The 23,688-nt window shown below is 38.4% G+C and overlaps 2 protein-coding genes across 2 annotated transcripts in view; one reads left to right on the top strand and one right to left on the bottom strand.

Annotated features, from left to right (window-relative positions):
* LOC143896615 (uncharacterized) overlaps positions 1-20,547 on the top strand; it is a 292,658-nt gene extending 272,111 nt beyond the window's left edge. The window contains 10 exon segments of the mRNA XM_077404566.1: positions 14,804-15,248; positions 15,328-15,580; positions 15,968-16,043; positions 16,139-16,312; positions 16,397-16,768; positions 16,908-17,051; positions 17,146-17,359; positions 17,443-17,559; positions 17,642-17,845; positions 17,940-20,547. Coding sequence (XP_077260692.1) covers positions 14,804-15,248; positions 15,328-15,580; positions 15,968-16,043; positions 16,139-16,312; positions 16,397-16,768; positions 16,908-17,051; positions 17,146-17,359; positions 17,443-17,559; positions 17,642-17,845; positions 17,940-18,160 — 2,220 coding nt within the window. The 3' untranslated portion in view covers positions 18,161-20,547.
* Positions 20,246-22,909, bottom strand: Syx17 (syntaxin 17). The gene is made up of 5 exons (XM_077404574.1): positions 22,483-22,909; positions 22,219-22,414; positions 21,901-22,121; positions 21,583-21,799; positions 20,246-21,462 (listed from the first exon to the last, which is right to left on the bottom strand). Exons 1-5 carry the CDS (start codon positions 22,612-22,614, stop codon positions 21,314-21,316), a joined length of 915 nt encoding a protein of 304 aa, XP_077260700.1. The 5' UTR covers positions 22,615-22,909; the 3' UTR covers positions 20,246-21,313.
* Between the last annotated feature and the right edge of the window lie 779 nt (positions 22,910-23,688).

Below are 23,688 nucleotides of genomic sequence, written 5' to 3'. Positions count from 1 at the left end.
GTTGACCGACCCAGGCAATCCGGAGTGCAAGCAGCAGACCTAAAATTTAACATTTTTAACATTTTTAGAGAGTAGTAAAAAGAAAATAATATTTCGATCTATTCGGAAAGATTGTAGGCACAGATGAATGCGATGACGTAGTAAATTGCGTTAAGACTAAAGATTCATGCTCCGGAGAAAGCATAATTGGATATAAGAGTAACCGTTTCCTCTGACGATCAAGGAGAGTTGGGTACATTAAGCTGGAAGTGAGTGGAAGCGGAACGGCTTTTAATGTAAAATCCGAATCACCCTCCCCTGCTCTCTCTCCACCCGCGGTTATCCTCTACCCACACAGGCGCAAATTCAACGCCGTCTGATGGGTGCGAGGTAATCGCTGTACTTGAACTCTGCGTGCACTCGGCGGGTGCTTTTGATTTCGATACACGGAGCCGGTAAATACCCGCCCACCATGACATTCGTGGAGCATTATCTATCCGGAGAAGGCTGGAAATTTCCGTGGTGTGGCGCATGGGCGCGGTCATTGCGGCAGGATCTTTTTTACTCGATGGAAGCTCGTTAAACCCGAGCTCCATCAGAGACGGATTACGTAGTGCTTCGCGCTAGACAATTAAGTCGGGGCGAGCTAATTGTATCCCACGCTCGCGCGCTGCTACGTTCTCGTATCCTTTTTTACCGCTCCGCGAATCACCGACGGGATAGATCGCACTGGTAATGTAATCAGCGGTCTGCGTACCGGTCCGCCCGAGTCACCGGCGTTCGTGATTAATTACATCAGAGAGACGCTTATGTAAACGTCAATACACTCGCCTTTGCGCCCTCAGCAACATCGTGCGAGCATGGGCCCCTTTGATACTTGCGATTCAATCGAGACCGATTACATTTGATCTGCGTCAAATTGATCAAACAACCACAGGTAGTTCCGTTAATGCTTATGCTAATCGTGATTTTCTCGCGCCCTTTGGTCTGTAATTGGCGAAACGGAGAACGTACCTCAAAATATTAAAGTCAAAATGTTGACAGTTCTCTCTCGTTGAACGACAATTTATAACTATAAAGTTGCTAAAATTATTTAATGCTAACAGATGTATAACATATATAACTAAATGTACGATTAGAGTTTTTGAACACAAATAAAATCAAATATTATATATAATCAAAATTCAGAGAGAATCGCGACATCATTTATCATATAGGCTTGTCATTTAAATGACAATGTACATATAGACAATATAGAATAGAATATTCATTTAGCTGACGCGAATATTTTGAATATTTCCCGATGCCCGCAAAGGAAATTGAATTAGTCGTCGTTTCTGGGAATAATCTAATCGTGACACTCGCTGGAGTGATCCAATCTGTTGGTGGCACGCTCGTGCATGGAAATTTATCGTATCTGATACAACTCTTATCATCGGATCTAACATATACATTGCCGATCGCAGCCTTGTAATAACGCGTTCGATCGTAACACTAACTTATACGCCATAGTCAGATAGAATCTTCAGTTTGCATAAGCTACTAAACGAGTGTGAATTAAGACATCGTTGTTCTTTTTTAGAAGAACTCGAATCTCGAGTCGGATCGATAGATTATTATCGTGAATAAGTGAACGCTGTGTAAAATCTTCGAGGCTGGAAACCATCAAAATTCTAACATTGATTATTTTGACATTTAAAGTTCGAGCCAATATTTTGCTTTATATATAAATAAAATTCAATCAAAGTTAATCGCAAAATACAGTTTTGTAACAATTCTTCAATGATAATTTTTTTGTCGTATTTAACGTGAGGTTTAAGTCATTAAAATTTTTAAATTGGAATTGCTGATAATTCAATAATTATTTTTATTTTTTGGAATATAAATATAAAATGTATATTATTAAAATAATCTTCTCCTATATATAGAAGGTTTTTCTTGTAATAGGTACCTGTGAGATCACTGGTAATCTTAGAAAAGATGAGGTAAGCTATCTCGATAATAGTTATTGCATATTGTTGGTTTATTAAAATATCAGTGATCTTTCACTTAGAAATCTGCGTAACGATTGACTATTAATCATTACGCTGCATTACGTAAGAAACGATTCCGCGAATAATCCCGTGAATTTCATTACTACTGTGCGAAGGAATCTCGGTTGAAGAATTTATAGCCTCTGATGCATATGCATCACTTGACGATGTGCATAACATCGTCGAGTTATTAGAACGCGCGTACGTGTAGATCCCATAGTTTGAAACCTTTTAAGCCGAGAAAAATAAACGTTTTACGGTCTAAGAATAACTGAACGCGATGCATAGGATGTGCAAGTCACATGCAACCGAGACGAACGCCGAGAGTTGTCGCCTCGTGGCTCGTAGGAAGTCTTTGTCGAAGACGAGAGAACGACATTACAAATGTGAAAATAGATGTACGTTGCGGACAGCGATTAGTACAATTTTTTTCTATAACTTACGACTTTGTCAGTTTGACTAATGATTGATTTATGTAATAAATGCTATATATCGAAAGATTTGCAGTGATCGTTATGGTACTGCCTCGCATTCCATTATATTGCATCATTAATCACGGGCTTGGTTGTAGCACCTTTTTTAGATATGAAACACGATAGTTCTTATTCTGTCCACTAGCATTGACAATCTCAAAGGCTGATATAAACGTGCTTGCAGAATTAAGCAAGCGCAAGAAAATCTAGGCGAATCTATGACGAAACGTATATTTTTACACTTTGGTCCAAAAATATAGGACGGCAAAAGAATGTAACGAAGAATAATGATACTGTATTTATAAATATTTACCATAATAAATATTTTTAAATAGTAGATACTAAAGAGATAAAGTACAATATAGGTCTGCAAGTTTATATTTTATTTTATAAAGTGAAAAGCAACGTATTGTGTATTTAAACCGGTTATTTTTAACGACATAATGATTTTGAATCATTACCAGGTGTGGTTACAATGGTAATTGATGAAACTCGAGCATACCAGAGACTGATTTTTGTATTATATTTTTCTATCGGTGTATGTGTGTGTGCAGCAGGACCGTTATGTCGACACACGTTTCGTGCTTTTGCTCTTTAACTGAAGCGGGTAACGTTGAATTAAACGTCGGAAGAGGGAGGGTGCTTGTAGCGAACTACAAAGCGATAATTATAACGTGCTCTCCCGTGTACTCTCTCATAATCACCCGAATTATATTTGGTTGAATAGTTACGACTACGTTCTCTCGATATTACATTGAAATTTGATGATTCTCTTCAAAGCACCACACGCGAATTTTTATAAATTCTGATCTGCAATATTTTTATCAAATGTAACTATTTGTCATATCGTAAAATAGTCGAAGATAAATAAATAAAATTCGTAACGTGAGTAATAACATAGCGTATACGTAATTTTCGTTGCACTATATAACTATGTACGATATACGGGATGTAAAAAAAAGACATATGAATTTTTTACTGTACAGTTAACTCTAAATAAAGTATACATCTGTGCGTGTAAACACTTCACACAAGATTTACGATGCCGTAATAATCTAAGAGGCGGTTTATGGAAACTATTTACGGCCGTTCACCCTAATCGTCTCTCGACGCTGTTATGCGAGCACATGATCTATCGATTGCAGCGGCTCTCGCTTTTCATTCGGAGGTTCATCTGACAGCTGTAAACTTTCGCGCTAAACGCGGACCCCACCGTCAGGGTTTTCGACAGGTTGACACCACTCCCCAGACAATAAGAACGGCGACAGATGCAAGAGTCGTTTATGTCCTATTGTGCTAACGCGCTTTATGGTGATGTTTGTTTCATCATGAATGTTGAACATTTTCCGGACCGTTAGAATATGTATTTATGTGGTCATGGTGGTCTCAAGTGCGTTCAAAGGTGCATTAAAAGAAATTTATTTTAAACTGAACACACAAAAATGTACCTCAGGCGGCATAAAAACGTATAAATTTTGTTTTAAACAGTTTTAAACCGAAAAATATGAAGAAATTTATAATATTATTAAACGTAATATATGAGGAGATACGAATATGTATGTGTATGTCTATTATATTGTTTACTCATAAAAATTGGATATTTGATTTTTTAAATTCTCTTTTTAAAATTTTATGCCCTTTTAATAAAATACAGATTACATAAGTTATACCACAATTTAAACTTCTTATTCTTTCTTCGAAAAATTGAGATTACATTTAGCGTCTACTACTTCTATATTTTTTCTTCGGCGTATATCAATTTGAAAATGACTAAAATATATAACGATATATACGATTATGTTGGTAACCGATATCTGTGCATTACAATACATCTCTGTCGACATATCCTTATCGTCTCGACAGCACTTTTCATGGCGTGATGGCACGCAGATCAACCACAAAAGTCAAACATTCGTATACAGTTTTGCGATTCCTCTGGCACGAACGTGCATGCAGGAAGTACGTAAAGGTGCACGACTGAAAAACGACACCCCGTGTGTGTTGCGCATAAATAACGCGTCGTGGCTCAAGGGTCGAGAATCGAGTAACCACTGAGGGTGCGTCTCCTCATCTTCTTCCTGCGTCCCGACTGCTTCCACCGATCATAAATCACTCTTTATATACGTTTCAACGCGAGATCGTGCTCTCGTAAAATCATTCTTCCCTCCACGTGGTTATCCCCGACAAAAAAATGTGACCACGAATGCGGTTGCCATCAGCGCTAGCCTTCTCACGATTCTCATTGGTATCCCCGGCTTTCGGCCTGCGGCAAAGAATTTGTTATAAAAGATAACTGCGAACACTAAACGACTTGATAAAATTGGATGTAACAATTGTTTGCGGCTTGCAAAATTCGAATCTCATTTATCGTAGTTTTTGCGTAAAATGTCGTTATTTGTGTCGTTATCGCTTTAATGTACTTTCAAATGTTTGCGCAACACACGTACGAAATATTAAATTCCTGTTTTGTTTGAGAAAATATCTTATTATCGTCATGTAGCAGATTATCCATCGTAGCCATGTAACATAGTCTACAATTTGGCGCGATTACGTTTCACGAAATCCATTTCCAGACCATATTACTCACTTACAAATATTATTTTCTTACCCATGTCTGTATTCATATTACTCGAGTTTTCCACTTGCACTGCATCAATCGCATTGGGCCGTCGCAGTTTTACATCACTATAGATTTAGCAGTTTTATGAATTATATTTGGTATTGATGTCTTCTTTGTTTGATTTACATCTTGATTAATTTTCAATGATGACATACCACCAATCGGTTCTTCCACCAATGCTCTGTGAAAAAAATTTATAACTAAAAGTTTAGTTGTGATTGATAACACCGGAACAATGGACTGAAGTAAATGAAGTAAATATGGTTTTCAATCTAGAATTTGTCTACTTTATTATGTTACTTAATCGTAATAAAGAACAATCACATTAATGTGCAAACAATATTTTTCTAAAAGAAAACTAGCATTAAAAAATATGTATAGATATCAATTTGCATATCTAAAAATTTACTAAGTTGTTTAACTTATTTAACTTAATTTATAATTATATATATATATATATATATATATATATATATAAACTATCACCATCGAAGCCATCGAAGTGCGCCATATTGCGCACAATGCTAATTTCACGTTTGCAAAGTTGTAAAGGATCAAAACGTTTTTCCTCCTTTACAATACGTAGTACCGGAAGAATAATAATCTTCCACAGGAGGCCGTTCTTCCACTGCTCAGACAATAGCAACTGGAAGGCGTGATTATTATTATATTCACGCACGCGGCCGCATAGGATAAACATCAAAGGACACTGGTTGACCTGCAAGACCGGTACAACGTTAACGCTATGTGATGCAAAGCTAGGGCTCGATTCTCTGACGACAAACGTATGTGTAAACTCTGCTCTAATAGAAAAGCTGCAAGCTTATTGGCTAAAAATTGTGCGATAACCAATCAATTTGCAGCCTTTCTGTTAAAGCAGAGTTTGCGCATACGTTTCTCGTTAGAGAATCGGGCCCTAGAAATACGTTAAAAAAATCCATTAACGCGGGAAAAAATATGGCCGTAGAGCAACACGTTCACGCAACCGTGCAACTGCATGCGTCTATGACAGAAAACCGTCTATGAAAGAAAGATACGAACGGTTCGAATGGACGAATCTCCAAGAGGCAAGTTGAAGAAATAGCGGGAGACGCAACAACACACACACACACACATCTCTGGTTCTGAACTCCTGTCTCCTGCACACAGGATGCTGAAACGCTCGCTACGCGGTAACGCGGTAGGAAGGGGTATAATAGTAGCCAATAAAATTAATTCTTACGAAAAAACGGCACGTTGATTGGCTACCGCGTCGGTTCTTGCTCGTCTTTTCGGCTGCATTTTCTGCACTCAAATCAAAACCAACGCCCTTCGAGTTCGGCGAAGTGAAGCAATAAAACGAACAAACGCGGTTTTAGGCGCCCAGAGGACAATAGCCGGTATTCATAGTCGGTTCTTATATTTAAGACCATCTTAAGTACAATCTTAAGATGTCATTAACCAATCACAGAGCCGTATTAGCATCTTAAGATATTACTTAAGACGGTCTTGAAATAAGATCTGATTATGAATACCGGCCAATATCTCGTCAAGAAGCGCTAGACATATTACGTTGCATTTTTCTCACGTTGCATCGCTTTGAGGGTCGCGAAACCACGAGATCTTGGAATTTGACCTTCTCACGAACGATTTAGGTGCATGTTTTCCCGCGCATGCAATATATCTGCATCTATGTGGCAATAAGGATCACGGCCGATCAATAAAGTGGCCAATAAAAATCGATGGATAGAAATCGAGAAGCGCATAAAGCGAAACTATAGATCGGATTGATCGATCATGCTTAGAGCCATCGACCTCGATCCGATTCGGTTCGATCTTTTCTCATATTTTATAGTATTTCTTCATGCGTGTCTTCCTGATGAAAATGGCCTTCAGGAACTCCAGAGCGAAACTCCAGTAATCTCTGAGAACGAAATGCGATGCCGTAAAACATATTCAAAGATAATCGTAAATGCGTTTTCCGTGTTAATAAATTTTAATTACTTTGCCTAATAGATATGTAAGATTAATTTCAGTTTTAAATTAATTAACTTAGCGTTTAACGAGACTAAAAGAATCTCGTGTCAGCTCACTTTCTGAGCTTGATCTTTTTCGCTTCTAGGAAACGGATGATTTTCCTGCAAGCAATGGTTTTTTTTTTTCCATAATTAGAGGATGTTTGGTCTTAATTACAAGCATTGCTGATGGGGCAATAATTTCGCGCAGCGAATAACTCTATATATGAAAACGCATCGAATTAACGTTTATGGTGGAAATTACAACTTACGCGACTACTCGCCTCGAGGCCTCGAGTAATCTTCATGAGGCGCCACGAATAAAATATGAGAGATCATTAATATGATCCTTCAGTCTAACGACTGCGTTTTAGGATCCGACTGCGTTTCCTGGATCCGACCGCGGTGATTCCCTCGAATCGCGCGATATTTTCCGTAATGAAGCCCTACGTTCTTCGTTAAAGTTTCCTCGGCCGTAAAAGATATCCGTCGAGTGCAGGAGGTAAAATCTCGCGACGATTAAGGCGCCGAGCACGATCTCCACGTCGATGGGAGAGAGACGCGCGATCTACGTCGAAATAGGGAGAGAGAGCTCTCGCGTGGCGACGAATGCAGACGACTTATAGCGGAGAGGTACTGCGACCTTTACCGCCGCGGAATGCAATATCTCGGGACACTTGGGTCGCCGTTCGTGGCTACGGCGATTATCGATTTCACGTACGCGACCGGTACCATCAGGTTTTCATCGCGAATACCTGCATTTCTGCGGCTAATCGCGCGGCGCGCGCTCGAAAAGGCAGGAAGAGGAGAAGTGAAAGTGGTCGGGCGCGGGAGGGAAAGTAATAAAAGTACTCTTGAACTTTGCAATAACGCGATTGGTGTCGAAACGTTCTGACCGAGGCGTATTTAAGTGCGCCGGCCGTTGCGCATACAAGACGACTCGTAAAGAAACGTGGACGCGCGCATATTTTCACGTATGATTTGAATAAAGGATGCATTCAACAGATTTTATCGCAATGGCAGTTATATCATACACGATACGTCCACTGTTTTATATCTTTATGTTTTTTGATTGGTAAAGATAATTCTTATTTTTATATTTCAGCAATTAAATACTTATATTATTTAATAAAGTATCGCCAGATGTAGCGGAAGTTTTTATATTTCTGAGAAGGGAACAACAGGTGCATTATAAGCTATTATAAAATGACGTGATTGTATGTAATAACGTACTTTCTCTGTCTTTAAAAGCCAGACTTAGGCACGCCGTTTTATTATATTTTATTGCATAAATATATATACGTCGTGGCATGCGATCGAAAGTGAAGTAATGGTCCACTATTGTATGAAACATTCTGTATTGAATCGTTACACATATTTGTTTTCTTAATTACAATATTGCTCAACCTCGATGCATTTCTCCTTTTCTCATAAATTGTTCGAATTAACGCGTACGTTTACTCGATTATTCCATTTGTATATATATATATATATACATATATATATATATATATATATATATATAATCGTGATTTTTATTATTTTTTTTATAAAGATAAGTAAACGTTCGCTGCAATTCATGTATATTATTTAATAATTTTAACATAAACTTATAATTAAATGAATATAACTGTGATTATGTGAAAATAATTGCATTAGCGAATTGAAATAACACGTTACAGATGTAACTAGATCTTTATATACTTTTGTACTAGTCTTGTCACTTCATGACTATTCAATGATACTTTGACTCCATTCTCCCGAGGTTTTGTTTAACTTATTTGCCATGATCATAAATCGAATCAAATGGGACAAAGCGAAGTGTTCGTGGATCCTCGCGAATAAGATGATGCATCTCAGGCTGCACGTGCGGCATAACGACGCGCGCGTAACTCTACCTTTTCTGTAGCGTGCAATAGGATTGCAATAGGAGAAAGTATCGTGACAGGTGATTTGTTGTCGCTGGAAGTGGCATGGCATCGCGGAGCCATCCTCGAATACAAAGAACGAAATCCTCCCGGCTATTCCGGTTGAAAATAAGAGGTCGTTGCATCGCGTCACCGCCCGAAATTTGCATCTGGAATTGAGTTGCGCGGGAAAGGAAGCCCGTGAGCATATAACTTTCGAAATGCATTTGCTATTCGTGTCCTAAGCGTGTGTATCCTCCAATAGCAAGATTCTTCGTGATTTACCGCGATGAAAGTTTCTGCCATAAATATTCAATGCCGCGAGCGTAAACAAGTAACATCTATAATTTATAAAATCGCAATTATTTCAGAAATCTTTAGTTTTTCCTTCCCTGAGCAAACTTTCCAGCGTATTTGCGAAAAGATTATTCTTCAGTAATGACCATTTGATTGCGTCTTTTTTTGCAACGTTTCCTACATGGTATTTATTTACTTAAATGTTTACCGCAGCTTTTGTTTTATAATAAATTCCGTTTTCTATTTTATTGCTGAGCCATTATAATTTTTTCCTCTATAATTATATCGCTGTAGAACTCTACTTTTGATTGCTCGACCGCGACTAACACGGCGGAATCTGTCGCAGGACTGTCAATCGTTCTCTTTTACGTGTCACACATTCGTATCTCATGGATATGCGAGGAGAGTCATCGTTAATAATGCAGTAATGCTTACTACATCGTCTTGCTGAACATTGGATTTAACAAGTGCAATGTCGTCCGCATTTTGCTGCGATTTTTCTTGCACGACATTCCGTGTTGGTCAACAACCTGTTGCAGTGATGAGCAATCGACGTACTCTATGATCCGTTTAGCCATATCAACATGAAAGTTTCCGTCAATTATTTACGATCTCTCGAACGTAAAACTAGGAAAACCGTTCGGTAATCGACTAATCGTCAGCTGGCGTGTTTACTAATGGCGTCGTCTTATCGTTCGTTAAACAGTCAGGAAAATGTTTCAAGTACCGGTTGAACCACCAGTATAAGCCGGGAGTCGAGAAATATTCTTGACTTAAAAGCCCGCCCATATAGCTAACGATACCGTATGATTACTTTGACGGTTAATTAACGTGGTTTAATGAAGCACGTAAAGACTGTTGGAGAGGAAGATTAAGAGCCATTTCAAAGGTTCGTCGCAATGTACGATAACAATTAAATAATATTGCAGCCACGTGTCTTACGTCATTTTTATTTCTTACTGCATATTAATAGGCCCCAACTATCGAATGGCAGAAGGATAGATCAATTTAAATCGACTGCGTCGGCATGCTGGCGTCGCAAATAGAATGTCGTATAATGCTATCGAAAGAAATTGTTCTAACTCATGCAGTCATGCATTTTAAAGGCAGTAATTATATATATAAAAACCGAAACGTGTTAAATATTTAAAAAGTTTTATGAGCTTTTTAATTTTCGGATAAATAATCTAATTAAAAATGCTACGAAATTTAAATATGCTCAGAATTATCATTATCTTTGTCGTACGCGCGTAAATAATTATATTATCGATTAAATACTTGCAGTTGCTTGTGTAAACAGGTCGAGTAGTTTGAAGTAGAAACAAATAACTTGCGACGTGCTTGAATCATAAGATGGAATTCAATTTGTTAGCATACCACCGCTGCACGAAGCGCGACACATAATGGCCGATTAAGTCGGACCAAAGACTACCGTGATCAAACAAAATGTGAGTCATTGCATTCGCTTCATAGACGTTCATTGCAACTCATCTACAATTAATTACGCTGCAGGATGCTAAGTGCCCTCGATGCACTGACTTGCATTTTTGCCGCTTGCTCACCCTTCGCGGCCTCTGGTCCCATTCTCTTTCGCATATATCGATTTCACACATCGTGGCTCACGTCCGCGTTACGCCAAAATACACAATCGCAGGCGATACCCAGAGAATCGCCGCACGCCAGCTGTAATTATTTCCAGCCGTCGATCGTGAAGACACGAATCGTCTTCGCGCTTGCGAAAGATCATGATGCGCGCATCCTTGGATGATCGAGAGGGATGTGTTAATTAGGTACTTTCATTGCATTCGAAAAGATAAATCGCAGTCGGGTCCTTCCGAGACAACTGGGAGTAATCTCTGTCTAAAACAGGGACTTTCCATTCTCGACGGATACGGATGCGGCGTGCGCTGCCGTAATTAGAAAGTATAATCGGCGCCGTGTGTTCAGCGTGTTACCAGGGGTCTTTGTCCGTGCGCCTACGAACTTCCTTGATATTAATTGACAATCTATTATGATAATCAACGATACGTGTCAATTAATGAACGCACGAACATAAGCATGACCGTTCGCAAGCGAGTCTACGTGTCCGCGAGATTGGTCACGTTTTAGCTAATCTGGTTTCACGCTCCAACAATTACGCTCCGAGAGGCGCCTTTCTACATTCCGCTATAATAATCACTTCAGTCCTAAGATCATTCATATCTACTAATGTCACGTTAGAATAATTATTACGGATTTGTAGAATAATTTCGGTATAATTTGCACATTTAATAATCGATGATATCGACGTCTCGAGCTAGGTATTTTTATGATTGAGTTGCATCGTCTGCGCTTTTTTTTATACAGTAATGCAGCAATTTACGTGTTAGTCGAATGCAATTACCGTAATTTATCATATTTGATTATACTTATTTATATTCAATATAGTTGCGCGAGAAAATTGTTATGCGGTTTAAACAATCATGTCAGAGACTTGAACTTATATGTGCATTTCCAAACAAGCGCAAATCCCGAAATCATCGTGAAAGTGTAATTGTTCAATTGCACTTTTATATTTAAAAAACCATCAAATTCCATCAAAATCATCGTGAAAGTGTAACTGTTTAATTGCATTTACATTTAAAAAAAAACATCAAACAAATACCGTGAAATAAGACATTCATTTGCTTGTTTTTTTAAATATGCAAGTGCAATTAAACAAGTACACTTTCACGATGATTTAGGGATTCGATGGTCTGGATATGCACGTCATAATGAGGGCAACGATAAATTAACAAGTCATTGGCAAACTTTCATAAAAATGCGGGTTGATTTTCTCGTGTAGATAAACAATTAACAACTCGCCGAAACACGCGAAACGCTCTTCGGAAGCGGAAATAGAGAATACGATATCACGTGTGAACTTTTAAAGGACTGTACCGCGAGATAATGGCTATTGGGTATATGAAATTTAATAATCACCCTTATGTGCACGCGCGCGCATCTACAATGCGTGAAAGGGTCGCACGCCTATTCGGAGAGGATTATACCCTGTGCCGAAACGCGGTCCCTCTGATTAAACGACTCGATGTGAAAGAGAAGAAAGAGGGAGAAGATATATCATGACCCTGGAAGCAATATTTCACGTGCTTTACAAACCGCTTATAATCATGAAGATGGACCGCGCGCGCAAATCGATCTGTTTCAATAGAAGATTCAATATCCTGATTGGAAAGTGCGCGAACCGTACGGAAATAACAAAAAAACATTGTCGACACGCGTGTGAATTTATACATTGATTTACGATTTTAATCGACGATCAATTTGCGGAATTCAATTTGCAACGGTACTCGTGATTACGCTGCACTGACGTGTGCAATCGAGAGAATCATATTCCGATTTTTCGTCGATGATTTCAGCAGTGTTTAGAACGAATTTCATCAACTCAAAGCTTATTTCTAAGAAAATGATTTTTGGAGATTTCTACCTAAATCGTCGCACAATATGAATAACGTTAAAAGAATCAAGGCATATTTGCGTTACAGACAGAAATGAAGTAGACGAGTTCTACCGCGCTATTAATAACAACTTGAAAAATAAAATATACTTTGTTATAAAATAACGTGATTAACTTGGGCGATATTTTTTACGCTATACGGGTCGACACGTGATTATATTGATACATTGTAATGTGATACATTGAATACATTGATAATGCCGTGCTTGAGTACTAGTAGCGTGAAAAATACACCATTGCACGTGCCACATAATTCTCTCACGAGTTTCGTGCTTTGACGTGAGGCGAAGGGAAAAATAGTTCCGATAATTCGAGATTTTTGGGAGAGTCTGCTACGTGCGCGTACGCGAACAAACGCCATTAGAGTGAACGAAGATCATCCCGTGTAACGCGTGCGGCGGTTCAATGAATAAAAAAGGCACACATCCGTTTCGTGCAATTATATTTCCCAAGGACGCAATTTATAAATTTATGGGATACATATAGTATAAAGATTTATTGCCAAAGTAACAAGTAATGTCTGGTTTCTTAGGAGATTAATGTGCGATTATTGTTGAAGATTAATGTGCATTTGGCGTTGTAAATATTCTTAACAAATAGACTTTCGATACGTCAGAAATAAATGTCAACGGGCTTCTCGAAAAATTAGGAATTAAAAACATTTTTATTTTTTTTATCTGTATAAATCTTGTTAATATTTGAATTATCAAGTGAGACACTTAAAGATATAATAAAGCATCCTCTGTTCTATTCATGTTCAATTCATAATTTATAGATACAGTCGTTTTACTGCACAATAAACTGCAGTAAAACTGCAATAATAACTATAGCGAAGTGTAATGAAACTTTTAATAGCTCGTGCCACTGTATCCCCAGGTCATTTGTATTCGAACTTTGCACACATTTCTTTTCTCTGTTCACATCAGTATGGTAACGCATCTAAAGCGTTTAATATGCCGCACACTTTCTACTTACGATATTAAAGTGTCTCACGGCGCTACGGTAGACGTGATATTTCATCAAAGGGTGTAACGTGACGCGTATCATGCGTCGACCAACGTTACGTGCGAAATACTTTCTTCTTCGTGCAGAAGCCGTCTCGAACGTTCCCCCGCACATCAGATGTCGTCCGGGCGTCTTTGATCACGCATACTAATGCGTTATTATGTATAATAAGTAAAGGAAAAATTTCAGTCGCCGGACGACTTATCACGAGCGCGTTACGTCGTCGATATTACGCATAACCGTGCGTGGCACGCATACGATTCTTATCCGTGACGCGGCGGTCTCTCTCTCTCTCTCTCTCTCTCTCTCTCTCTCTCTCTCTCGATCGCATATTGCATCCGGAGCTATCGTGGGACGAGATACGAGAGCGTCTTTCGTCACGGGCACTCGATCGAGCAGTCCGTGCTCCAGGATGCAGCCGAGCCGTGTCTAAGTGGATTTCACGCTCGCACGAATGCGAGAGTACGTGTATCATCGCGCGGTGATGCGATACGCGAGCGGAACGAACGTGGCACGCGGAGATTTTCTGTGTAAACGCGCGTGTTATCCATCCGTACGAGTTGTACGGTGGCGGCCGGTACGGACCCCCCTGGCTTATCGCGACATTATTTACCCCCATATGTCGATTTATGGCCCCTCCATTAGGGACGGGTCTGCCGGGCACCGCGGGAGATCCAGCATGCAACTCCGACGCCGAGGCGGGGGGGACCGGAATATCGTCTCTCATCGAGAGACGGGAGATTCTTGTCCTTTATCACGCCCTTCGTTATGAGTTTGTGGATGAAATATTCGTCTGACTTTCGTTACCGTCCTGTATTCATCGCGCGAAGTTCTAAATGAAATTCTAGATCAGATTCCGGATGGAACTCTACGGCGGTAATGAGTAACGCAAGAAAATACATCCGCCGAATTAATATTTTGTTCTTGGATTACGATCGAAATTACGATACGCACGAAGAGCATTTGTCATTTTGATTTGTGTTCTTCTTTGTGTTACAGAGACACCTGGACAAGGCGAGCGATCTTGCCGAGGCGGCGAGCGCGAGCGGACTTCGCGAGCTCGCGAGATCTCTGAAGCAGCATCTACGAGGCTTCGGCTCGCGCTTGGAGGACAGGCGAGAATACCTGGAGGACACGTCGAGATGCTGCCTCCTGCAGGATCGCGCCTACGAGTGGGCGCAAGAGGCTCGCCTAGCGAGCGACAGGAGGGCCCAGCAATTCTTGATGGCGAGGCCGCCTCTACCGCCCGAACACTTCACCGAGATGATGGCCTTGGCGGAAAAACTCGGTAACGAAGTCCTCCTGGATCAATGTCGCATCGCCCGGCACAAGTGCGCGGAAGCCCTCGAGATCGCCAGGACCACGTCCGCGCCGGGGAGTCCCGCGAGGAGAAGATCTTTCGCCGCTTCCGAGTCGACCTCCTGGGACGACGCCTTGGCCAAAAGTGAGGTTTCTTCTTTTTCCCTTTTCTTAGAGTTGTTGCAAGAAGAATATCTACATGTTGGGATTACACATGTTTTCAGGAACGTCTTGGGACGATAGCGACAGCAGCGCGTCTTATGCTTGCCCGATGGAAAGCGTCGGGTCAGCTGGTAGCGGTGGTCGGCCGGTGCTGGACAACATCGCCGAACTTCGAGAGAGTGCCGAGCAGCTTCTGGACTGCTCGCCACCGCGTACGCCTCCGCGAAGCCCGGCACCACGGAGGCTGGTTAAGCCGCCAGTGAACTCGCACCTTCACAGATCAGCCAGTATCGCGCCAGGAATGAAGGCGAAAAAGTACGATGCTTGTACAGCTTTGATACCAATCTTTTATCTTTTATTCTTTTACCGTACTTGCAACCAAAATTTCCAAGAAAGTTAAGAATTGATATTGAGATGAAACCATAATAAACCTCCATTTTTTCTTTATCTAACACCTTTCCTTTAAGTTTTTTTTGGATCGAGCATTTGACTTCTCATCATTTTTAATTTGATAAAACCAATTAAAATAAAAGAACATTTGTATTGTAAAATGGATCGGTAAAGTCATTAGTGTGTCCTAGGTGTGACATTTTATTGCTGCGTCATTGCTATTTTAATAGCGACCCATTGTTCCCCCGTAATTTCCGTTATGCCATCGTACCGATTGTTATAACGTCGTTAACGAAGAATTTCACCTTGCAGAACAATACTACTCATAATGAGGGAGATGATACAGACTGAACGAGACTACGTCAAGTCCCTCGAGTATATAATAGAGGTAATTATTATAATGTGCGCATCGTTAGAGTTTATTCTCGCGTAATTTCATTATTTATCGCGCGTGCTGAGCGTAATATCTGTACTTTCTTGAAGAACTATATTCCGGAACTCGTACGGGAGGACATCCCGCAGGCTCTCAGAGGCCAGAGAAACGTGATCTTCGGGAATGTCGAGAAGATATACGAGTTTCACAGTCAACACTTTCTACGCGAACTAGAGCAGTGCGAGCAATCGCCCATGCTGGTGGGACAATGCTTCCTCCGACACGTAAGCATGACTATATCGAAATTCTTGACAATTTAATCCAACACATAAAAGGGAGATATCACGCGAATAATAAATTTCTTGCAGGAGAAGAAATTTTATCTTTATGCCTTGTACAATAAGAATAAACCAAATTCGGATTCGCTGATGGCGGAATACGGCACGAGTTTCTTCAAACAGAAGCAATTAGAGTTGGGAGATAAAATGGACTTAGCTAGTTATTTGCTGAAACCGGTTCAGCGAATGGGAAAATACGCTTTGCTACTTCAGCAGCTGGTCAAAGCTGGTACAGATTTATCGGAACAATTGTCCGGCAAAGAGGAGAAAGACGAGAAGGAAGATGGCATGAAACCGATGGTAGAAGGTGAAGCGGATTTGAGGGCTGCCGAGCAGATGGTTCGATTTCAGCTTCGACATGGGAACGATCTTTTGGCGATGGATTCGCTTCGTGATTGTGACGTAAGTTTCATTTTGTTGTGCTAGAATAATAAAATAAAATTAGTAATTATCCATTTCAGTGAATATATATATAAATGAGTATTATAATAATTTACATAAATATATTGCACAATGCAAAAGACGTGATATTATTTCCTAGGTAAATGTAAAAGAACAAGGCAGGCTGTTGCGGCAAAACGAATTTTTAGTCTGGCAAGGAAAAGGCAAAAAATGCCTGCGTCAAGTCTTCCTGTTCGAAGATCTTATACTCTTCAGTAAGGCAAGGAGATTCCCCGATAGAAAGGTAAGATTTTCTGCATGTTTGCTCTGCGTGCATTTTAACACTATTTTATGTCTCTGTTTCATTTTTGTTACTTACATGTATATATTTTTTTCAGAATCTTGATATTTACATCTATAAACATAGCATTAAAACGACAGATATCGGCTTGACTGCCGTTATCGCGGACTCGCCTACAAAATTCGAGATCTGGTTCCGCAAAAGGAAACCAGGAGATACATACACGTTACAGTGCGCGAGTGAGGATATTAAGAAAGCCTGGACCGAGGAACTCAGCAACCTCTTATGGAAGCAGGCGCTTCGAAACAGAGGTAATTCACTATTTTCACTTCGTTTATTAATATAAATATAAATTTTAAAGAGCGCAAATTATCGATGATATTTCACTTTTTAGAAGTGCGCCTGGCGGAGATGTCGAGCATGGGCATTGGGAATAAGCCGTGTTTAGATATAAGGCCTAGTGCAGATCAGATAAACGATCGCTCCATCAGTGTGGCTCAACTCTCGAAGAGTGAGTACAATTCGCGAATTATCGAAAACCATTTGCTTATATCGCTGAATATTAAAACAATTATTTGCATTTGTCTGTATAGCACCCAGATTTAGGAACTCTATAGCGGTATCAATGACGGAGGACTCCAGTCGTTGCAGCAGAAGGCCGCACAGCGTAATTTCCGTCAGCTCATCTTCGAGCAGCGGTGGAAGCAGCGGCCCCCCTACGACGCTTAATCTTGGATTAGACACGAGTCCACGACCGCATCATCGTAGTACTACACTGAACAGTCAATGTAGCGTTGGTGAGTATTATGCTTTGATCTCAGTGATTTGATTTTTTAAGGAAATTCGACATCGATATTAATTTATTAAATGATGTTAATGTTCCCATTGCAGAGAGTGGTATTATCGCTGACATCTCAATCGTGTCCGATGATGGGGGTGACGGCACTGAAAGAAGCCACTGGAATTCAACCCTGGAGAGTCCTACGTCGCTACCTACGACTTCCACTCCACTGCAGTCGCCAACCAGCGCAACAGCGGCAACGGTTACCCCTGCTTCCTCGACGGATACGAATCTCACATCTTATGACCAAGACATGTCTATTAATCTATGAAGTTTTCTCGACACGCGAACCATCGGGAAAAAACGAGTTTATCATTGATTCACTTGCAAGTTTGTGTTACGATTGCAGAGACGTAACATATTATCGTGGCATATTTAGATAGGTACAATGAGGTAATATCGTCGCACGCGTACTGTAGCACTAGAATGCATTGTATCCTTGAGCAACTATAGTTTGACAACATAATGGAGAAAAATATAAAGCCACATGCAATTCGGTAGGTCGCCGCATTACGCTTAACACGTGTGCCCAGCTACGAATTTGTAATCGCATTACATAAACGTAGATTTTTATCTTAAAGTTGCGGAAGTGGAGTACCGAATTTTGACATTTAACTTTCAAGTGAATCCGTCTGTGAATCTATCTTTTGATACGCTTCGAAATATCCACAGATTTATGAGATCGTAAAGCTATTACTTATGAAGCTCAGGTTTCTGAAGTAATGGAAACGTGTATTTTCTTATTCCGTCTATTAATTTTACCAATGTGCTCAAGACGACGTGAGATAAACATGTTCTATCAAATGTACACTCACATGTCGCGGTATGCTACAGTACCATAAACGATATGCACTCGTCGCCATCCTCATTTACATTGGCATTCCTGATTACAGTGGCGGAAAATTTTGCGAAATTTCCGATGACTTACGACAGAGCGAAAGAGAGAAAAGAGTTTTATACATTTATTTATATTATAGTTAATAAATAGTAATATTTCAATTCCACATTGTGTTCGCGCTTATTGTATTATATTAAGGGAAATATATGATCATCTTAGAGAGGTATTTCATACAGAAATTGGAGAAAATATATATATTTTCCTTAATTATCATCCATTATATCGATGCTATCTCTCAAAGAGATGTAATAAGTTGATTATGGATTATATATATTCAGGAATGTCAAATCACTGCGCACACATACATACCAATTTGTAATATAATGTAATATCAAAGGTTTATACAATGTAGCCACAAGTAATATAACCGATAGTCTATATATTATATATTTCCAGATTATATATTAAATATATATATATATATATATATATATATATATATATATATATAGATATATATATAAAATATTATATTCTTTTTATGTCAGAGTCATTTGTAAAACCTTTTATCACACGTCGTAGGTGTAAATTTAACTCTGGCCTGTACTTGAAAGCCAAATTTCTGTTCTTTTTTATGAAATACTATTATGTTTAAGAAATAAATTTGTTTCTATACATGTGTGGATAAATGTTTTGGAACAGCTTAGGATCAATTAGAGTGGTAAGCTTGCCTTAAGACAATCCACACTACATATTCCAATGTTCTTTTTCATAAATCAATTAATTCAACTATGCAGAATCGATCATATCACCTAACGGCTAATCGGAAAAATTTCTTGTATGATATTTGTTAAATTATTTGTATAATTATTGTTAAAAATTGTAAAACTTGCAACCAATTGTAAAAGATAATATTTGAGAAACGGAAAAATTAAGATCAACTTTAAATTTTTAAACAGTAGTCATTTAACTCTTTAAATTCGAGTAAATGTGAATAATAGCGGTTTATATGTGATTCTGCATCGTTATATTTGCTTCCAAATAAGTCGATTAATTAGCCATCTTCATTGCCAAGGTCTGTCAAGGTATTGTAAGTACCTTATGGATAGTGACCAAACTGTTTATTTTATATCTTTTGTGTGAAGAGAAAAGTCGCAAATATTTAGAAGTGTAGTTGTAGATCATAAGAGTATTACAAAGAACTTTGGCACAGTCCGATGCACCCTATTTTATTACGAATTGTATTCAAATCGCAATTTACAATAATTTTCAATCAAACGTCATTACCTATATTTGTTCATCTGAATTTCAATTACATTAATATGCCATGCATACATCGGTGCATCTGGCTGAGCATCCCGAGCTTCGAAAGTAAAACTAAGCGAAAGAAAGTAAACAATCTCTATTTTCCACAATACTGTGAATACGTGTTTGGTGTTGCTTTTGAATTAGGGATGTTGGAGTAACAATAAATAACAACATAGTACCTTATAAGAAAATATGCCGATAGTCACTTAATATTACATGTTCTTAGATATTTATTAATATTTTTTTAAGTAGAACATTTTAGTCTCTAGATTAAGTATTCCTATTATAAATGAAATGTATATATTACATTTAATAACACACGATTATTTCAGTATTGTACTGTGTCTAACACCGATGTATTTTATTACTTGCTAAATATATACTGTATTGGGTGCCTTTTGTAGAGAACTCAAATGTTTTTGTGAACGTTATCACACCGTATTATCTACCACGTATGTCTATATACCATTTCCAGTATGTAATTATTTGCCGGAATAAATATTTCGATGTTTCATATGTTTCGATTGTTTATTACAATCGCCATATCGGTATATCGTATATTTTACGTAGTATTCTCCGCAAATAGTTTAATAATTTGCACATAATATGATTAATGCAAAGCACTTTTATATTTTATGTAACATGCACTTCTTGATTGAAGTGCGAAAAGCAATATCTTCTGAGACAATCTACGTCAAAGTGCAAAATATATAATGGCGAAAATTAAATTTCTATTAACGTAAACTTTTTTAATTATGCATTTATCAAGTCTTACTTTCGGACGTGACCGTTTTATATTAATTCAGACTTCAAACTTACAGACTATGATAAGTATTTTAATAATTTAAAGTAGTTACAAGGCACGCAAGAGGCATATAAAAGTCATTATTTTATAAAAGAGACATCTCCTTATCTCTTTAACCTGATTTTAGCCGTGCATATATTTACTGTGACAAGTTCTGTGTAAAGTACAATGATCTTATAATACATTGTTAAATAGGTTACATTTTAAAAGATTTACAGTTCGAAGACTAGTCATTTGTTTCGTTCAAACATACAAAGTTATAAATACTAAGTCATAAAAGTTAAAAAATTTCCCTCGAAGAATTTTTAAACTACGTAGCTTTACAAAATTTATATAGTTTTTATATACAAATAAAAAACATGTCCACAAAAAATAGGAAAATGTACAAATATCTTAGTAATTTACAATTATATAACAGTGCACTTCTTTTTACGCTTAAAATTAATGTCGCCTGTCGACGTAGTCATCGTTTGTCACAAATGTTTTTTGTCTTGTTTTAAATCGTCAGGACAAGAGGCAGATTTCTTAACACTTTTGAGATCTATTGTCGATTCATCTAAACACGGTTCTTGTTTACGCGATTCTATTTGTTTCTTTTTCAATAATGATCCTCCTGTGAAACCTAAAGATGAATAATTGCACATTATCTTTATTTCTCATTTCATCGTCTCTCATGTAATTATTCTCTTATATAATTATTTCAGTATTCAACTTTAATTTTATATAAATTCATACAACTTACCTAAAATACCACAACCCACGGCAGCAAGACCACCAATTTTCAATCCAGCTAACAAACCTATTGGTCCTCCAATACATGTGCCCAGCATAGCGCCTGCTAGGGGATACGCAGCGACTTTATATCTGGAAGCCTTCTGCAGGTATTTTGCACCTTCGTTCACGTTTATTTGAGTCTCCTCAATGTTGTTTTCCATATTATCCACCATTTCTTTCTGATCCTACATGATTGCAAGAAAATATACATTTAATAATAATAAAGACTTAATAAACTCCCTTTCTCACATGTTGACGATGTATGAAAACATTTAAAAACACTTACATGTACAACTTTATTAAATTCAACGAAGAGCTCGTGCAACTGTTGTATTTCCCCTTGCAGTCGATTCCAGACTTGCATACATGTCTGCTGGCGTTGCAAATCTTCCTGCTCTGCTTGCAATTGGATACCCCTGTCGTGAAGCGGATGCGGAAGCTCTTCTGACTCACTTATAGGCGAAGGTGATGTCGTAGGTGGTGATGTCGAAAAATTCAATTCCATTTCTATAAACGACATATTTGCATTCATATTAGTTCCCTATAATTTTATGCCAATCAAAATTAAGAGGGAGTATTATATATGTTGCACTGCGTTTCTTACCTAAATACTCCTCGATTGCGCTCATGATACTCGATCGTGCATTCGTTGTCAATTTGTCAAATTTACCGATGTCAACATCGAGGACCTGTGCTCTAAGAGTGTCCATCTGGTACAACAACTCTTTCAGTTGCTTGACGATCCGAGAGACATTCACATGCTCCCTACGTACCTGTTCCCAATCCTGTTGATTCTGATACTGCAAAGATTTTGAAAGGCTCGTATCAAGGACTCTAAAAAAATATGAGATGTGTAAAACAGACTCACCTTTTTGATATTGTTCTTGTGTCGCTTTAACAAATTCACATGATGCGGAATGGCAACGTTAAAATTATTGATCTGGATCTCCAGACGTCTAATAGGCTGCTTGATCGTAACACTCTCCGACAACGCTGACATGTCTCTGGCGACGTGCTCCTCCGTACGATTACGATTCTGTGTATTTTTCTTTGGTATCTCTTTGCGGATTCGAGCCACAATCGCAAAGCTCACTCTTTTCAATCCTTTTGCAGTTCTTATAGTGGAAATTTTTTTTCCTCTTCTTTACGATAAAAAATGTCGGTCGATAATAAAATACGGTGATAATTTGGTAACTGCGTTTTATTATTTTGCCAGATCCGTGCGTGCCGTGCCTTGTCCCAAAATAAACGATCAGCTGTTGATCTACTCCGTCGTGTAAAGAGACTGTCAAAAAAGACTGTGAATGTTATTGTCCCCATCTGTAGTCGTAAATTCGTACTAAAACGGCTGCAAGTTTCAACACGACACTGTAAGATGACAGATGATGTACCATTCAAGACTCCGAGCCCCGTATTGTTTTACTGTATAATAAGAAAAAAAAATTGCTAAATTTTAGATTAATTACAATATATGATTTTCTTTTTCTCACACATTTTTTATGTCAATAAAACAAAAAATCTGTCGAGCAAATAATTTTTAAAAAATATTTCTACTAATTTTTATTAGTATTTTATTGAAACTTGATATTATTTGCTCGTAAAATATGATCTATCTTTGTTCATGCTGCATTAATAATAATTGTTTAATATCACATTTTAATGCTACCTTTGGCCGGACGATCTTTAATTTTTGTCAGATTTCAAGGATACAATGCTATATATATTTATAATTTTGTAAAACAAATATGTACGCTCATATTCTAACTCTTTGAGCGTTTTTCGTTTACTGCACGTACGGTTCATAAAACTATATTACAATTCTATTGCGAATTTCGAATTGTCGCGTCTAGAGCAGGCTTTGTTCGCAAAATGCAAACGAAATTAATGTTGCTTCCGATGAACGTGTAATATATTTCGCGTTTATATCGTTCGTCAAAAGTGCCCTTTTGTGCAAATGATCGCGAAATATATGGAACGTCAAGTGACGTAACATTTTACCCAAATGTCCTGTAATAACGAGCGCTAATATTAGTAGGGGAGCCCAGAAGGCTAAATGGCGATTTACTCGAGCGTC

The sequence above is a fragment of the Temnothorax americanus genome, unplaced genomic scaffold (assembly GCF_048541705.1).
Source record: "Temnothorax americanus isolate GAGA-0224 unplaced genomic scaffold, ASM4854170v1 Scaffold19, whole genome shotgun sequence".
Taxonomy (NCBI): Eukaryota; Metazoa; Arthropoda; class Insecta; order Hymenoptera; family Formicidae; genus Temnothorax; species Temnothorax americanus.
The sequence above is the reverse complement of the archived record's forward strand: the minus strand, read 5'-3'. Positions and strand labels throughout refer to the sequence as shown.